General features: G+C 38.4%; 2 protein-coding genes across 3 annotated transcripts; one reads left to right on the top strand and one right to left on the bottom strand.

Annotated features, from left to right (window-relative positions):
• Positions 1-933, bottom strand: LOC126409838 (uncharacterized). The gene is made up of 2 exons (XM_050076379.1): positions 648-933; positions 1-439 (listed from the first exon to the last, which is right to left on the bottom strand). The coding sequence occupies exons 1-2, from the start codon at positions 772-774 to the stop codon at positions 201-203; spliced, it is 366 nt and encodes a 121-aa protein (XP_049932336.1). The 5' UTR covers positions 775-933; the 3' UTR covers positions 1-200.
• Positions 934-3,084: 2,151 nt separating this feature from the next.
• LOC116248075 (uncharacterized) lies at positions 3,085-12,846 on the top strand. 2 transcript variants are annotated; one of them, XM_031620670.2, is made up of 5 exons: positions 3,086-4,360; positions 7,723-8,154; positions 8,388-8,691; positions 10,323-10,436; positions 12,145-12,845. In XM_031620670.2, exons 1-5 carry the CDS (start codon positions 3,905-3,907, stop codon positions 12,171-12,173), a joined length of 1,335 nt encoding a protein of 444 aa, XP_031476530.1. In that variant the 5' UTR covers positions 3,086-3,904; the 3' UTR covers positions 12,174-12,845. The 2 variants fall into 2 exon arrangements, with proteins under 2 accessions (XP_031476531.1, XP_031476530.1); XM_031620671.2 differs by lacking the exon at positions 10,323-10,436 and having other exon boundaries at positions 3,085-4,360; positions 12,145-12,846.
• Positions 12,847-14,137: the final 1,291 nt, after the last annotated feature.

Raw genomic sequence — 14,137 nt, 5'->3', positions numbered from 1 at the left:
TTCCCGCAGACTGGAAATGCAGCCAGCAACTCGTTTAAATTTCAAGCATTCACAGTCCTCAGGAAGCCAGTTGGGGAGTGATGTTGGGTCATGTTCATCTTGGATGAAAGCTGCACATGCATGAACAGATTGTAATATTGTCTCATGTAATTCATGAGCTGGGCCAATTTGTCCCGTTGTTTGCAGCCTACACGTTTTGTTCATTTCTTATCAATGTGGTTTTCCCTTCTTTTTTCCTGCATAAAATGATGAAGTAAACTGCCTACTAGACCTGCATCGTCGTGCCCATCATTCCCCTCCCAGAACCGCCTCTTCCTGAACCTTGACCGCCTGCTGAGGAACCTCTTCCTGCGATCGAGATTCACCTTGACGAAATTGGCGCCATCGCCGCCCCTCTTGATGATGGAGCTCGGAAACAGAGCCGTTCGGGACTGCAATTCTGCAAACATTGGCGATAGAATTCAGATGGTTCACAAGAGCTCGCTTCGCACTTATGCCAGCAACATTAGCTTCTCTTTCCACCGCAATCGAATCGTCCGCACCGGCTGGACAGGATCGACAGTAACGGCCCGGAAACTCCTTCCCGGATTGCAAAAACAGGAAGAGTTGAAATAGAAGGAAGAAGAAGAAGAAGAGATAGAAACAACCTGCATGAGTGGGCACCGTTTCCGAAACGAGTCTCCGGTGAGGCATCCCGAAGGCCGAGTTTTCGAGCGACGACAGCGTGGCCGCCCTCTTGCTGGGCAGTTTCAGGGGGGCTAGGGTTTGGGCCATGCGCCTGCCGGAATTCCCCGGTGACGTTTGATGTTCAGCATATCCGGTAGAAGCCGCCGGAGCCTTTCATGCATCCTGCCAGGTTGTCCAGCTCGGCCGGACGTGCTGTCCCACCCCAAGTCGGAACATCGGAGACAGGGGGCAAGGTCATGTGCCGTCGGTAGCCATCATTGTCCCACGAAATTATTTTACTTTCATTTATACATATTAATGCCCTCTCCCAAGATAAATGCAAGCCAATATATGGGGCAATGCACTTTAGAACACTCCCGTGAAAACTCGCTTTATCAAAGTGTACTAAACAGCCGTTGCATATCGTATCCTTTTCCTTTTTCATTATTCTTTCACGGACACAAGCGGCTTGGCCCATCCTAATAACTGCTTTTGAAGGAAAGAACGCCTCAACAGAAAAATACGTCCAAATGGACGGTGAAAAGAAGCAAACTTTTCATTTACAAATCAAAAAGAGCTAGGGGTTGCCTGCTGACCAAGCAAATCATCTGATTCGTTTGCTTTATTTGTTCAGGCCTTGAAATATATATCACGTATGATAATCTCTTTTTCTTGTGATTTTGCTAAAGAAATAATAATAATAATAATAATAAAAGAAAAACAAAGTCGTGTTTGATTTCTTGCAGATATCACATCCACCCCAAATGTGGATCTCAAATCCATGTTGTAGAGGAAATGGTGCTCATACATGCAGTACTAGACATTTACAAGTAAAATTTCAATTTCATATCTCTAGGCATTTCGAATAATGCCGCAGACCAGGAACCACCGACAGTCCGATTCTTATAATCCCGTGACATGCATTCAAAGGCGCATTAATATAGTATGACAGTATAATATAAAAAATTAATGTTCATGAAGCCAACTAGCTATATAAGCTAAAAACAGCGAAATTAAAAGCTGACCACCCTGGATCCTCCAGGCTCGCATCCTTGTGCGTTTAGTCGTTTATTATCGAAAAAATGTTGTTATATGAAATTAATCCCGGCGTATCGACACAAATATCGGACCTGGATATGTCTTATGGGCAGTGGCGAAGTCATAAATTTTTGGCTATGAGGAACTGTTATAAAAATTCTCATTTTTCAAGAGACACAACATATATAAATAAGTAAATACTTGTAAAATATCTATGTAAAAATAAATAAAAAAATTTTATTGGTGTGGGCAACTGCCCATGCCAGCCTATATGGGCACTTATCTACATAAACCTACAAATATGTTGGCACTTCAGAGCGAGTTATTTCATTTACATGTTGAGAAATTAAGATTTATGATTAATGTCCCTTAACCAGAAATTTTTATTCTTTTAGTAATGAGCTTCACATTATTGATGAACTTAATGCCATCGCATTATTAATGCTATAAAGGTTTCCTGTGCCATCGTCCAGGAAACCTTTATAGATTTGGTTGTGTATTTAAAAGTTGGATTTTGGATTTGAATGTGGAAATAAATGTCGGATTCAAATTGGGTTCAGATTGTATATTTAAAACGTGGATTCAAATATGATATTGACATTTTTTGATTTATTGTAAAACTTGAATTCGAATCGTAATGCACAAACATCTAATCAGTTAAATATGGTAAATGTTTGGCTGTAAAAAGCAACTAGTTTTTAAAAAAGAAGGTTTTCTGTTAAAACTCAAAAGGCATGCATCTATCTTACCAATTGTGACATTCACTTTAACATAAAAAAGCATGTTCTTAACGACTAATTTTAATTGGAAAGACCTCCCCATATAAACTATTTATAAGAACTCCATGCTTTTAAAACTTTCAAAATTTTAATTATTTTCATAACACTATAAATACAGTCAATAAAAATTTATTAACCATCAATATTTTACTTAAAAGGACTCCCCTTACATACTAAGAACTCCATACTTTTTTAAGGCCGTTTCAAGATTTTACTTTTTTTTTTTTTTTTGGGGAATGCTAGAAAAAGAGCCAATAATATCCTTTTAACTATCAATATTCTACTAAAAAAGTTTTCCCCTTCTAAGCTATTTTTAACTACCAATATTTATTTGAAAAAGATTTCCCCTCATAAACTATTTTTGACGCTCCACAAGTTGTAAGGCTCTATTAAGATTTCACTTGTTTTTTCAACGGTATCAAGATGAGTCAATGGGGTGGACTAATCCAATTACAAAAACTATACTTGGATGAGTTTGGATGCAAGAACATAGCATTCCGTATCAATCAGATCAACAAAACTGAATTGTGGTTTGTATAATCCAATTAAACTTGATTTTGTTACAAGAACCACATGCGGTTCAGGTAAAATCTGGATTCAACAAAGAATTCAACCGCTTAAGTGCCAAGATTCGAGTCTGGGATGTAAGAGACGAAAAATTGATCACAGGTCTGAACTAAGCAGGGAAGGGAGCTGAAGTGGGCAGGTTCTGCGACGGTTCTTGAGTAAAAGTTAGATCTGAAAACTTGATGACATAATCTAAAGTGTGCAGGTTGCAGGTTGAGGTGGAGACAGTGGAACAGCTCCGTTCCGATCTCCACGGGAAAAGCGCGCCTCCGAAACGATGTCATTTTTTAACACATCACAGCTACCGCTCCGATTTGAATGCAGCCCCAACCGTGACGAGGAAAGAGAGAATCAATCAGTGGACGACTGTTTGGCCCCGCCGACTGCCCTTCTCCCACCATCACCGGTTTTTAAACAGCGACGGCTAGCATGATAGAGCCAGCCCGTTGTTTGTCTCTCTTTCTCTCCATATCTTCGTTCTTAGTCCTAATTCAGAAGAATCCTGTTTCTGCTTTCTCCAGAAGGAAAGGCGTCGAGAAGCAGATCTCCTTCACAATAATGATATGTCTCCTCATTTTGCCTTCAAAACCCAACTACCATTCAGCAGTTTCTTTTATAAGGTTTGACATATTTTGAGAAGGGAGAAAGAGAGAGGTTGGAGGAAAGGAAGTTCTCCCGCGTGGGAGCTCATTTATTCAGACAGAGAGAGAGAGAGAGAGAGAGAGAGTTCCATTGATTAGCCATAGAGGACAGGAAGTTAACCCGCGGGAGTTACTCGAATTTCACACACACACAACACACACAGAGGGAGAGAGACAGAGAGGGAGAGAGACAGAGAGGGAGAGAGATAGAGGATGTCCGTTGAAATCAGAACCGGCCTTATAAAGGACGAGCAGGAAGAGGGTCTGCCACAGGCGCCAAATTCTTTTGTGGACGAGGAAGAGACGAATGAGCCCTCCCTCCACGGGGAAACCCTTGAACTTGAACGCCGCATCCAAAGGCTCAAAGCTTTTCTCTACGCCTTCGGCTTCATCCAGGATACCGCCCTCAGATGCATCCTCTCGTGGTTGTTCTTCGTCAGCTTCGGCGTTGCGCTGCCATCGACGACCGTCTACATCACACGCTATGGCGCGTTCAACGGCTTCAAATTCCAATATTTTATCCTCGTCTCCTATGTCGTCCTTGCTGCAGTGTCCCTCCACTACATTTCGTCCAAGCTGCGCAAGCATCGCATCCATCGCTTCCTCTTTGTGGAGCACAATCAAGGTCGAGGAGAGCGTTTCCGCAAAGAATACATAATGAGGATCAAGGTCAGCCCCTACTACCGCCTTCTTTTGTGAGCGATGTACCGGCCTTTTATACTGATATTCGGCGTGTTACTGTTCTCCGTTGGTCATCGCCAACAATGAGAGGAACGTATTTACTGTCTGTTTTGATAACTGAAACGTTATCTGGTGCTCAACAGGTCTAAAAGTTTTAATGCGTTCGTTCTATTTTTTTGCACATACCGAAACTTGGTATTTTAATATTTCATCACTGAGAATCCGAAACGCTTTCCATTTTATGGGATCTCCAATTCGTCAACAAGGCAGTTCCTTCACGACTAATCTATGACTTGGTAGTTTTTCATTAATTCTTATGCAGAAAAATAGTCTAGCTATCGCTGCTCCTTCATTCGTTTCTTTCTATATATATATTTTTCTACTTGTCTCTACTTATAGTGGGGCCAGAATAGATCCATTTCTTTGTGTTTATTTGTACATGCTGCTAGCTGCTATAGAACAGAACCACATTGTTGAATTTGCAAATGAAAATTGAAGAAGTATAAATACTTATACCTTCATGAGCTTTAGCCAGTTCTCAAAGTTATGTTTAACCCTAAAGGATCTATATCTTCGAAACTTAGTACATATAGTTCAATGCCTGAACTCAAAAAGGTGCACATGCATCTACAATGTTGATTGCGATTGAAGTTCTGAATGAGCTCATTCTCATGATGTTGCTGTAACCTTGAGTAATCTGGTTCTTAATTGATCTCAATATGCACTATTGACTTCATTCTTGTATGAGAACTTTATAGCAATGACATAACGGCCTTTGGCATTGTAATCTCTTAGAGAAAGTTGATTGTCCATGATTCCCCATGCATCATGTCAGCGGGTTGAGTATGAACTGCAATGCTGAGAGGCCACTATTACTTTTCAGCAAGCACATGAGATAGAAGCAGAATTGCAAGATCTATCTCGAGCATCCTTGCGTGATGCAAGACCTATTGAGTTTGTCATGGGAAAATCCTTAGAGACAAAAATGTCTTTGTTAATGCTAACTTTCTGTTCCTAAACTATATGAATCGTAATTCGTAAATAAAGAATTGAAAGGATGAAGAGATTGTGAGGCTCTGCTGGTGCCTCAATCATTTACCTTATGCAGATCTGGCATTTCTTGTTGACCTAAGTTAGATTATGATTACTATTTCTTAATATGAAGAGGACTGACTCAGTAGCTCACCAAAGATTGAATATGTGGGCAAGATTATGATACAGGATCCTCCTTTGGCACGACAGGAGATAGAGCTGAAGACAATGAACTGTCCAACTCAACTTAATGTGCATGGGTACTAGTCGGTCCGTTTTGCCTATAATAGCAGTATCTTGTTCAGTCATTTCTTCAAGGAAGATAGTGGAACTTCATCTGTCTGGATTTTCCAAAGATATGGTTAGACCTAATTGTATTACCCGATCCAAAGTCAGACATTGTATTTTTTGCTACTGATGGAGAACTGGACATGATATTGGCAGGGAATGGCAGTTTAAGAGTGTCCCTTATTTATGTGATCTAGCTAATAAGTGGACTACTGACTGAATTACATCGTGGACAAAGTAAGCTTCAATTCTTAAGCTTGAAAAGATTACTCAATTATGAATTTATGATGCATATGTCTGGTTTGGGGGTTTAGTTGATAAAACAAATCAAAGTTTTGCTTTTTTGGGTTTGGCTGGTGAAAACAGCTTATGCTCAAGTTTAACGCATTGCTTCTAAGCCAATAAAATTGGTGTCAAAACTAGCAGACTTATTGTTGTCTAATATCTGTACCAAGGAAAATGACCATATCTTCTGTTCTCTAAATTTTCACTACTGCAACTAGGATACATGAAAGTACTTGTCTTTTTACCATCCTGTACTGCACATTCGATTTTACCACAAAGAAACTATGAACATCTGTCAAGATGGAGGAAGATATAGAGCCTTTTATAGTTTATCTTTTTATAGGCTATGTGCTATGTCACGTGGGTGCGGGTACGATACGGGTAAGGGTACGGCGATACGGGTACGGACAGGGCAATTTTGAAAATTACGGGTACGTGGGCTAAACCCAAGTATCCGTGTGACAGAGGCTATGGGAGTCACTTAGCTCTTCTCCTTTCCTTTGGTCTAATCTTGTGTAGTTCATGAAATGGATACAAAAAATGGCCTTTTTCTCCACGCCTTTCTCTTTATGACATGATTTCATGAAGGTAATGATAGGAACCACAAATATGGTATTTTCAAAGGTAAACGAATTATGTTTACACTAGAGTGAACTGGGACAAGAGAAAAAAGTATCTATAAGAGTAGGAGAAAGTGCCTTGAAGGAAATAGTTTGTTGGTTACTCCTATGTGGATGAGTTTGGGACTTTATGTTATCCGGCATTTATTTTTCTTTTGTTAGCCAAGGCACCACTAAAATTACTTATATGCTGCCCAGTACAACATCAACATAAAACCTTCTACACTATCTAACACAACACAAAATTAGTTCCTGGACTTATTTTTTGGCAAATTGAACTGATCAATAAATTTCTGAGGATAACCTATAACACTAAAACTTCGAATCACGTTCTTAAGCAATACTCACTTGAACATAATGGTTAGGAGAAGAAGAATAGTCTTCATGGATCATGTATTAACATAATGGCTGTAAAGGTTGCATTATTAAGGGTTTGAAGAAGAAGAATAGTCTTCATGGATCATGTATTAACATGTGTCTTAAGGGCTATGTCACGTGATGTGGCAGGAGTTTCACATAACATAATTCTATAGTTAGACATGTAATGTGAGATTCACAACCAACTATCTGTCATCTGTGTGAGATAGATGGAGGTCACAATTATCCTAAATGTGGTATGCGGGTTATGTTTTGACTAATGTTATTGGCTTATTTTTCTCCTTTAGAGTTGCTACCTTCTTGTCCACAGTGCACCTTCAATCCATGATATTCAGTCAGGTGCTACTTCTCTTGCTGAGGAAGCCACAAGGAGATAGTCTCATTCTGTGATCTAAACAAGCAACTGTTTGAGAAGATATCCTTTACCTTATGGGAGCAGGAGTATCTGAGCCTTCATAACCATTTGAATAGATGAAAATATGTTTTTTTCTCTGATATGCCCATGAAGTGGAACATTTTACATAAACATATACAACTCTTTCTTCAAAAACTGATCCCATCATATGACAGTTCTTTCATGGAAACATGTGCCACCTGACAACCTTCTCTTTATATGTGCCATAATCTCTCTATTATGTTGTCCATGTGACGTATAATTCTGGATTTATTGTAGTTTGCCTTTAGTTCTGTTTTGATCCTCAGCCAGTATTTGAACTAGACAAATTCTGTATTTTGCTTCTTGTACAGGGTTTCTTTACCGTTTTGGTCTGCTGGATGCTGCCATGTTTATTTGTGAAGATTATATCTGGAATTGCCTGGATAGTTTACAACCATAAAGTGCCGTGGTGGGAGGACATTGCCATTCTTTTCTGCCTTATTGCACCATGGGTGTATTTGGCCACTATCTATCTGTGTGCATGTCTTTTATTCAATCTAGTTTGCAATTCTCTGGTCATCGACTTTGAAGAGTATGGAAGGCTCTTGGAAAGCAACTCACATGTCCTTAATTTCTTGAAGGAACACATGCGCTTGCGTCATCATTTATCCAAAATCAGCCATAGGTTTCGAATGTTTCTCCTTGTGATACTCTTTTCAGTAACTGCTAGTCAATTCATTACACTCCTGCAGACGACAAGTTACAGCGGGACCATCAATTTTGTCAATGCTGTTGACTTTGTTGTAAGTCGGCTGCCTTATTGTTTCTTGTAATTCCATAACATGAAAATTTGCCTTCAGAAAGCCAGTTACAAATTTTGATGTGATAACTGTTTTCTACTTAATTTGATTATATGTAGAACTGCAAGTTGGTCTTGTAGTATAATTTAAACAATAACTTAATATATTTGCAATTCAAGTTTACAGTAATTTTTTGTAGGCATGTTTTAAGTTTTTTTATGTTATTATATTATCAGGTGGCATCAACTATTCAAGTAGTTGGAATAAGTCTTTGCTTACATGCAGCTGCTAAAATTACTCATAGGGCCCAAGGAGTAGCATCTGTTGCAAGTAGGTGGCATGCAATGGCAACATGTTGTTCAGCAGCAGATGTAGAGGATCAGAAATCCCTTGATTGTGCTGCAAACACATTCACAGATCAGGACTTTATGTTGTCATCCAATGAATCTGAGAGTGATCTGGAATCCATGAGCAGTACAAGATTTCCAAACACGCGGTTTGCAGCTAATGTTTCTTCATACCAGAAGAGAGAAGCTCTAGGTACACACTTCCTCCTTTGCATACTATTCGCAATCATTCATAACTTAATATCTCTGCAATACCAGTAAGGGCTCCATTCAGCTGACTAGGTATGCTGGCTTGAGACTTTCAAAGTTTCAAGTAGGAGGAGGCAAGAGTTTGATACTTGGTCATGTCTCTTGTTATGATCTCGTCTGGGTAACCCAGCTTGCTAAATAGATAGAGGAAGAGAAAAAACATTGAAATCGGGCACTGCATAACATTGTTATTTGACCTGTACTTACTGAAAGCATGGTGCTTGTCGCTTAGCAGGCCTTTTCATCTTTGCTAGTTTTAGCATGTATTTTGTCCAGGATTGTAATCTCCATTTAGCATTCAGCCATTTATACCACTAGATTGTAATGTTATGTTGCTATGATTTTGTACCTTAAATCAGAGTACATAGTTAAAGGGAAAAAATATTAAATGCTGTTGAAGCACATCTTTTGTCACAATATATGCAAGTGAAGGTGATACTGTATTGTCATGTTTTAGTGTAAAGCATGAACTTCCAGCGAAATCTTTCTTTGAAAGAACAAACTGTAATCAGATGGTTTATAAGCATCAATGCATGAGGAAGAATCAAAATGTCTGACATGAATACAACAACAATCTGTAAAAAAATAATGTCACGAGCAGCCTACAAAGTCATAAAGTCAAATGCTTATGCATAGGACCATAAGTACTTATGAGAGCACACTCACAAGTCACAGTGGTAAAGACTTTCTATCTATGTTCCTAAAGTACATGAAATTATGCATAGTTTACAAGATGTGTTGGAGCCTGGATCAAACTAGGACACCCGACAGTCCATGTTGGGGTTAAAAAAAAAACATATTATCTTATTTTTTATTGTTATTTATATTTTTCAAGTTTTCGAACTTCCAATAATTTTCCACATTTTCCTATGAAAAATTACATTTTCGACATAACTTCTAAAAGAATTGATTAAAATTTGTGGTAAAAGTAAAACAACGGTTTTGAAAAAAAATTGGATTCTTAAAGTACTTTGGCATGTATTATATGCAGTTGTTATTGATTTCCTTTCTAACTGCACCAGTGTCATTTTAGGTTTGATTTACCTGATTCGATGTAATTAAGATGTTTTTCCTGGAAAACCAAATTTTGGGAAAGGGTTCATGAACTAGTTGTCGAATTGGAAGTAAATGATTTTGTAGTGAAATGAAGAATTACACCAACGTTCCTTAAATCTCTTTGTGATAGCATTTATTTTGAAATAAAATTTTTCTTATTGAATTGATGATTTTAGATGTGTCCGTGCAACATATTATGCAAGTACCATTGTCTCCTTACTGGTCTTACACTTTTATGACCTTAAGGCAACAAATTACTGACAAACGGGAAAAAGTATACCATGGCATTTGTTGGCTGGGCTTCTCCTGGCAAAGTATAAACTAAGCTAGACCTTTGGTTTTGGGGTCCTCATCTCTGCTGCTTTAGTATTGCTTGTCATCTAGCTTGCTTTTGCTGCAAAAGGCTTCACTGTACTAGAAACTTGTGAATTATTGAGGAACAGATAGGAGTCAGGACGATTAGTGATGTTGCATCTTAACTTTTCTATTGAACTAAACCTTTGGTTATCTTATATGCAGTTCTATATTTGCAAACAAATCCTGGTGGCATCACTCTATTTGGTTTTAGTGTTGATCGTGGGTTGATCAATACAATCTTTTGTCTTGAGGTCACACTGGTTACATTTGTCCTTGGTAAAACACTATCCCTTGCTTCAACGTGAAATTTTCTCGAGCCAATCTGGCATTCATTTTTGACAAATGAGTATCAAGATAAAGGCTGTTGGTTGTACAAATCTGCTGTATACTTTCTACCTTGTTTGACACGTGCAGCCTTAGCTGCAGGCTTCCTGCAGTCTAGAAATACAGTCAGCATACCAGATTTAATTTCAGGCAATCACAATCCTCAGGAAGCCAGTCTGGGAAGTGATGTCGAATCATTTTGATCTTTGATTGGAGTTGCATGTGTATGAACAGATTGTAATATTGTTTCATGTAATTAATGAATGAGCTGGGCCAATTTGTCCTGTTATGTACAGCTTGTACATTTTGTTGATTTTTCTAATTATCAAAAAACTGATGTACTGCGACCATTGTGATCCCAGATGGGTAAATATATTCCTTGATTTATTGAGTATTTTCTTACTGACCCTTATTTTTTGTGTTTGCCATGTATTTTTGTTCATGCATTTGCTTATTTGTACTTCTTGTAATGGGAGGAAACAACCTTGAGAAGTTAAGAGACCTAAGTGGCTGTATGACAATACCGAGGGGCCACAACTTGTTGGATAAAACGTCATTTCATTATTATAAATGAAGTTTCTAGTGCCTTAGTGTTGCAATCTTGCCCACCTAACCCTAGGATCCTAGGCCGTGTCTAGTGAGGTCCATGTCAGTTAGTGATGTGTAATTGCTAGCAATAGCATTGTATATATGTGTCTCTCAATGCTAGATTGTGCTAAAATTGGGGTACATATATTATCAGCATTTGGACCAATCACTTCATTTTTTTCTTAAAGCAAGTCATTGAACTCTGCATATATCATAGCCGTAGGCTTAGATGAGGGGAAACTGTAGGTGTTTGCGTTTAAATGGGTTCAGGGCAGCCCAAAATGCAATTTCCATGTAGGATTCTTCAATTAATATTGCTTGAATTTAGTTGTTCTTGAAGGATCAACCTGAAGAGCTAGGACTTTGATGGTCGTTTCAAATGACATTCTGGAAAGAACTGAGAAATCATAGGCCACATTCGACACTTGATTTTTCTGCCAAACTCCCTTTGATTATATTTGCCTCTTCATCTGGATTTTTCTTTACAAAATTATAGCTTGTCTTGTGATCCACCTTCTCTTAGATGCTAGATGCAGGCTTTCTAGAATTGGTAAAGCTCCTAATGCTACTGCCTGACTAGCGTAAATTATGTTTTCTTCAATTATTGACTTACTGGCAGCTATTTCAACTCTAGTAGCCCTTTATTTATGAGCTAAAGTAGACATTTTCTAAGTTGATATACAACTCCTTCCAAAAACTATTCTTCTGTTAGCTAAATCTATCCAAGCTGTCAAATTACAAGGCGACAAGTCCTTTCATATATGAAGCGGGGACTTGTTTTTCTTGGGGATGCCTATTTGCATGCCGGTTAAATTACTTCTCCAATAATACTTGCTGCCATGATTGAAATGAGTAAGAACTTCCATAATATGAAACCATGCTTGCTAACATGGTTCAACACTTTTTACTGAATCAAGCACTGCTTAGCTAAAAGAATACAAATGAGTTTGGCATAGTCAGAAAGGGGCCAAGAATTTAGAGGCAGTTTGTTGTTTATATGAGCTCTATTTGTTTTGCTAGCCATTGCAGTTTCGTCATCCTCAGTATCAATTTGAGATCTACCTGTTTGCAGGTACTAGCTTTGTTGTTGCTGCTAACTAACTCCAAAAGACAGATGAAGGAAGGCCATTAACGGACTCTCCTTACCCAGCATTTGTGCCCTTAGACATGATTGCTGTAGGCGTATGCTTCTCTAACTTCTTACATCTCTGTTTGTTGAAGAGGATGATGCTGGCAAATACCTGAAATAATCTGGTGCCTTTCTACTCTATTCGACCGTATGGCTTCACTGCGTCAATCTTGGTAATGACATTATGACTATAGACCTCCTATTAGCTTGAGCAACTGCGTCGTTGTGGTGCTTGCTTGGAAAGTGGAACCTGATTAACTTTGTCTTAAAAAAAAGAAAAAGGAAAAGTTTCATGCAGCACAAATACAGTTAAAGATGAGATCTATTTTAAGGTCAATGAGAAAACAGGTCACAGTGGAGAGAGATTCTCTTTTGCCCTTGTCCTGTCTGACTCTTTTTCCATTAAATTTTCTGTTAGCCGATGGTTTCTCCCTTCACGGTTGAGAAGTTGTATGAAATTTGCATGTGATAGCACAACTTATGTTGGTCTGTATCAGTGTCGGTGCGTCGTTGGTTTCAGTATGAGAAGTAAAACGTTTTACAAACTGGCAGAGCACTGAGCTGCATCGAGCCACATCTAGTCGGGGGAATTGGGATATATTTTTCATTGTCTACGTTTTAAAACTACTAATATGTGAATCATTTTCTCTCGTTCCAGCTTGAGGCTCCATACCGTTAGTAGTCTCAAAAGGACACATTTTATGTTGAACTTTTTGATCTTCTTCAACTAGAACTCCTTGCGTTTCTTATTACAATCAGAATATATCGCCGATCCACACTATGTTGTCCCTTACAAGCCTATATGTTTCATTTTTCAGATCGATTTATTTATTTTTTTAATATAGAAAGAGGAATGTAGTGCAATGCAGGCTGATGGGCAGCTACCAATATCGATCAGCAAACTGATATGATGCCGATTCCAATATTGGTAACATTTCTTTCAACTATGCAGAGGAAGGTTATATTGGCACTTCATTGGATTCTTCAAAAAGATGAAGCTTCCGTTCTCTTTATTAAAAACAAATAAATCCTGTGTGGCTGACAAGAGTCAGTTTTCTATAGCACCTTAAGACATTTTAGAGCACACTCAAAGTACTGTATTGCAATTGGAGTTGATAAACGTCATCCCCATCTCAATCAGCACATGAAACGGTACAAAAATTCATGTGTTGCAAGATCGACATGTTTAAAATCTGGCCCTCTTTCGACAGCTGTTAGAAAACAATTTGCATAGTAGCTATGAACCCGAAGGACGTGGTACCAGCCACAGGGTTTTATATTTTATAATTTTGTCATTTTGGTTAGTATAAAAAGTTGAGGATTATGGTAGTGGAACCGCGACTGCCTAACAGTTGATGACTTGACTCCAATTGTAATGTCTTCGAGCCCCTTCTCCTCTTTGGACGGGGGAGAGAATGAAGGGTACAAGAACCAGTCAACTTGGCTTCAATAACGGCACCTTTAATCCTAAGATCAACACTCCAGAAGCTACAACATGCCGCCAACTCAATGGTTGCACTAGAGAGAGAGTGGGTTTTTTTTCTTATTTTAAAGTACATAAAAAAAGAAAACGCAACAGTAACGAGAAATTTCTGAATCTTTCTTCACTCCTTTCAAGTGAAACTTTCTAAAACGATTCGCCTGGCGTTGGACTTGAAGCAGCTTTAATAATAAAGAAATTCAAGAGAGGGGTTGTATTGTTTAACGTTCTTAAAATCTTAAATGTTTATGAAAGTTTTGAGATCTTGAGACTTACATTTTTAAAAACTTATTCACTTTATCTCAAATGATTTAAAAGTAGGATTAGAAAATGTAAAGAATGAATCATCTAGGGTTATAATTGTTTTCAACGGAAGCAATTTCCATGCCATCACCGCCGCTATCGAGGTAAACCATTTTACAAAAAGGTAGATTAGGGTTGAGTTATATCAAATTG

This window comes from Nymphaea colorata, chromosome 2, assembly GCF_008831285.2.
Source record: "Nymphaea colorata isolate Beijing-Zhang1983 chromosome 2, ASM883128v2, whole genome shotgun sequence".
Lineage (NCBI taxonomy): Eukaryota > Viridiplantae > Streptophyta > Magnoliopsida > Nymphaeales > Nymphaeaceae > Nymphaea > Nymphaea colorata.
Note: the sequence above shows the minus strand (reverse complement) of the source record. Positions and strands in the feature narration are given on the sequence as shown.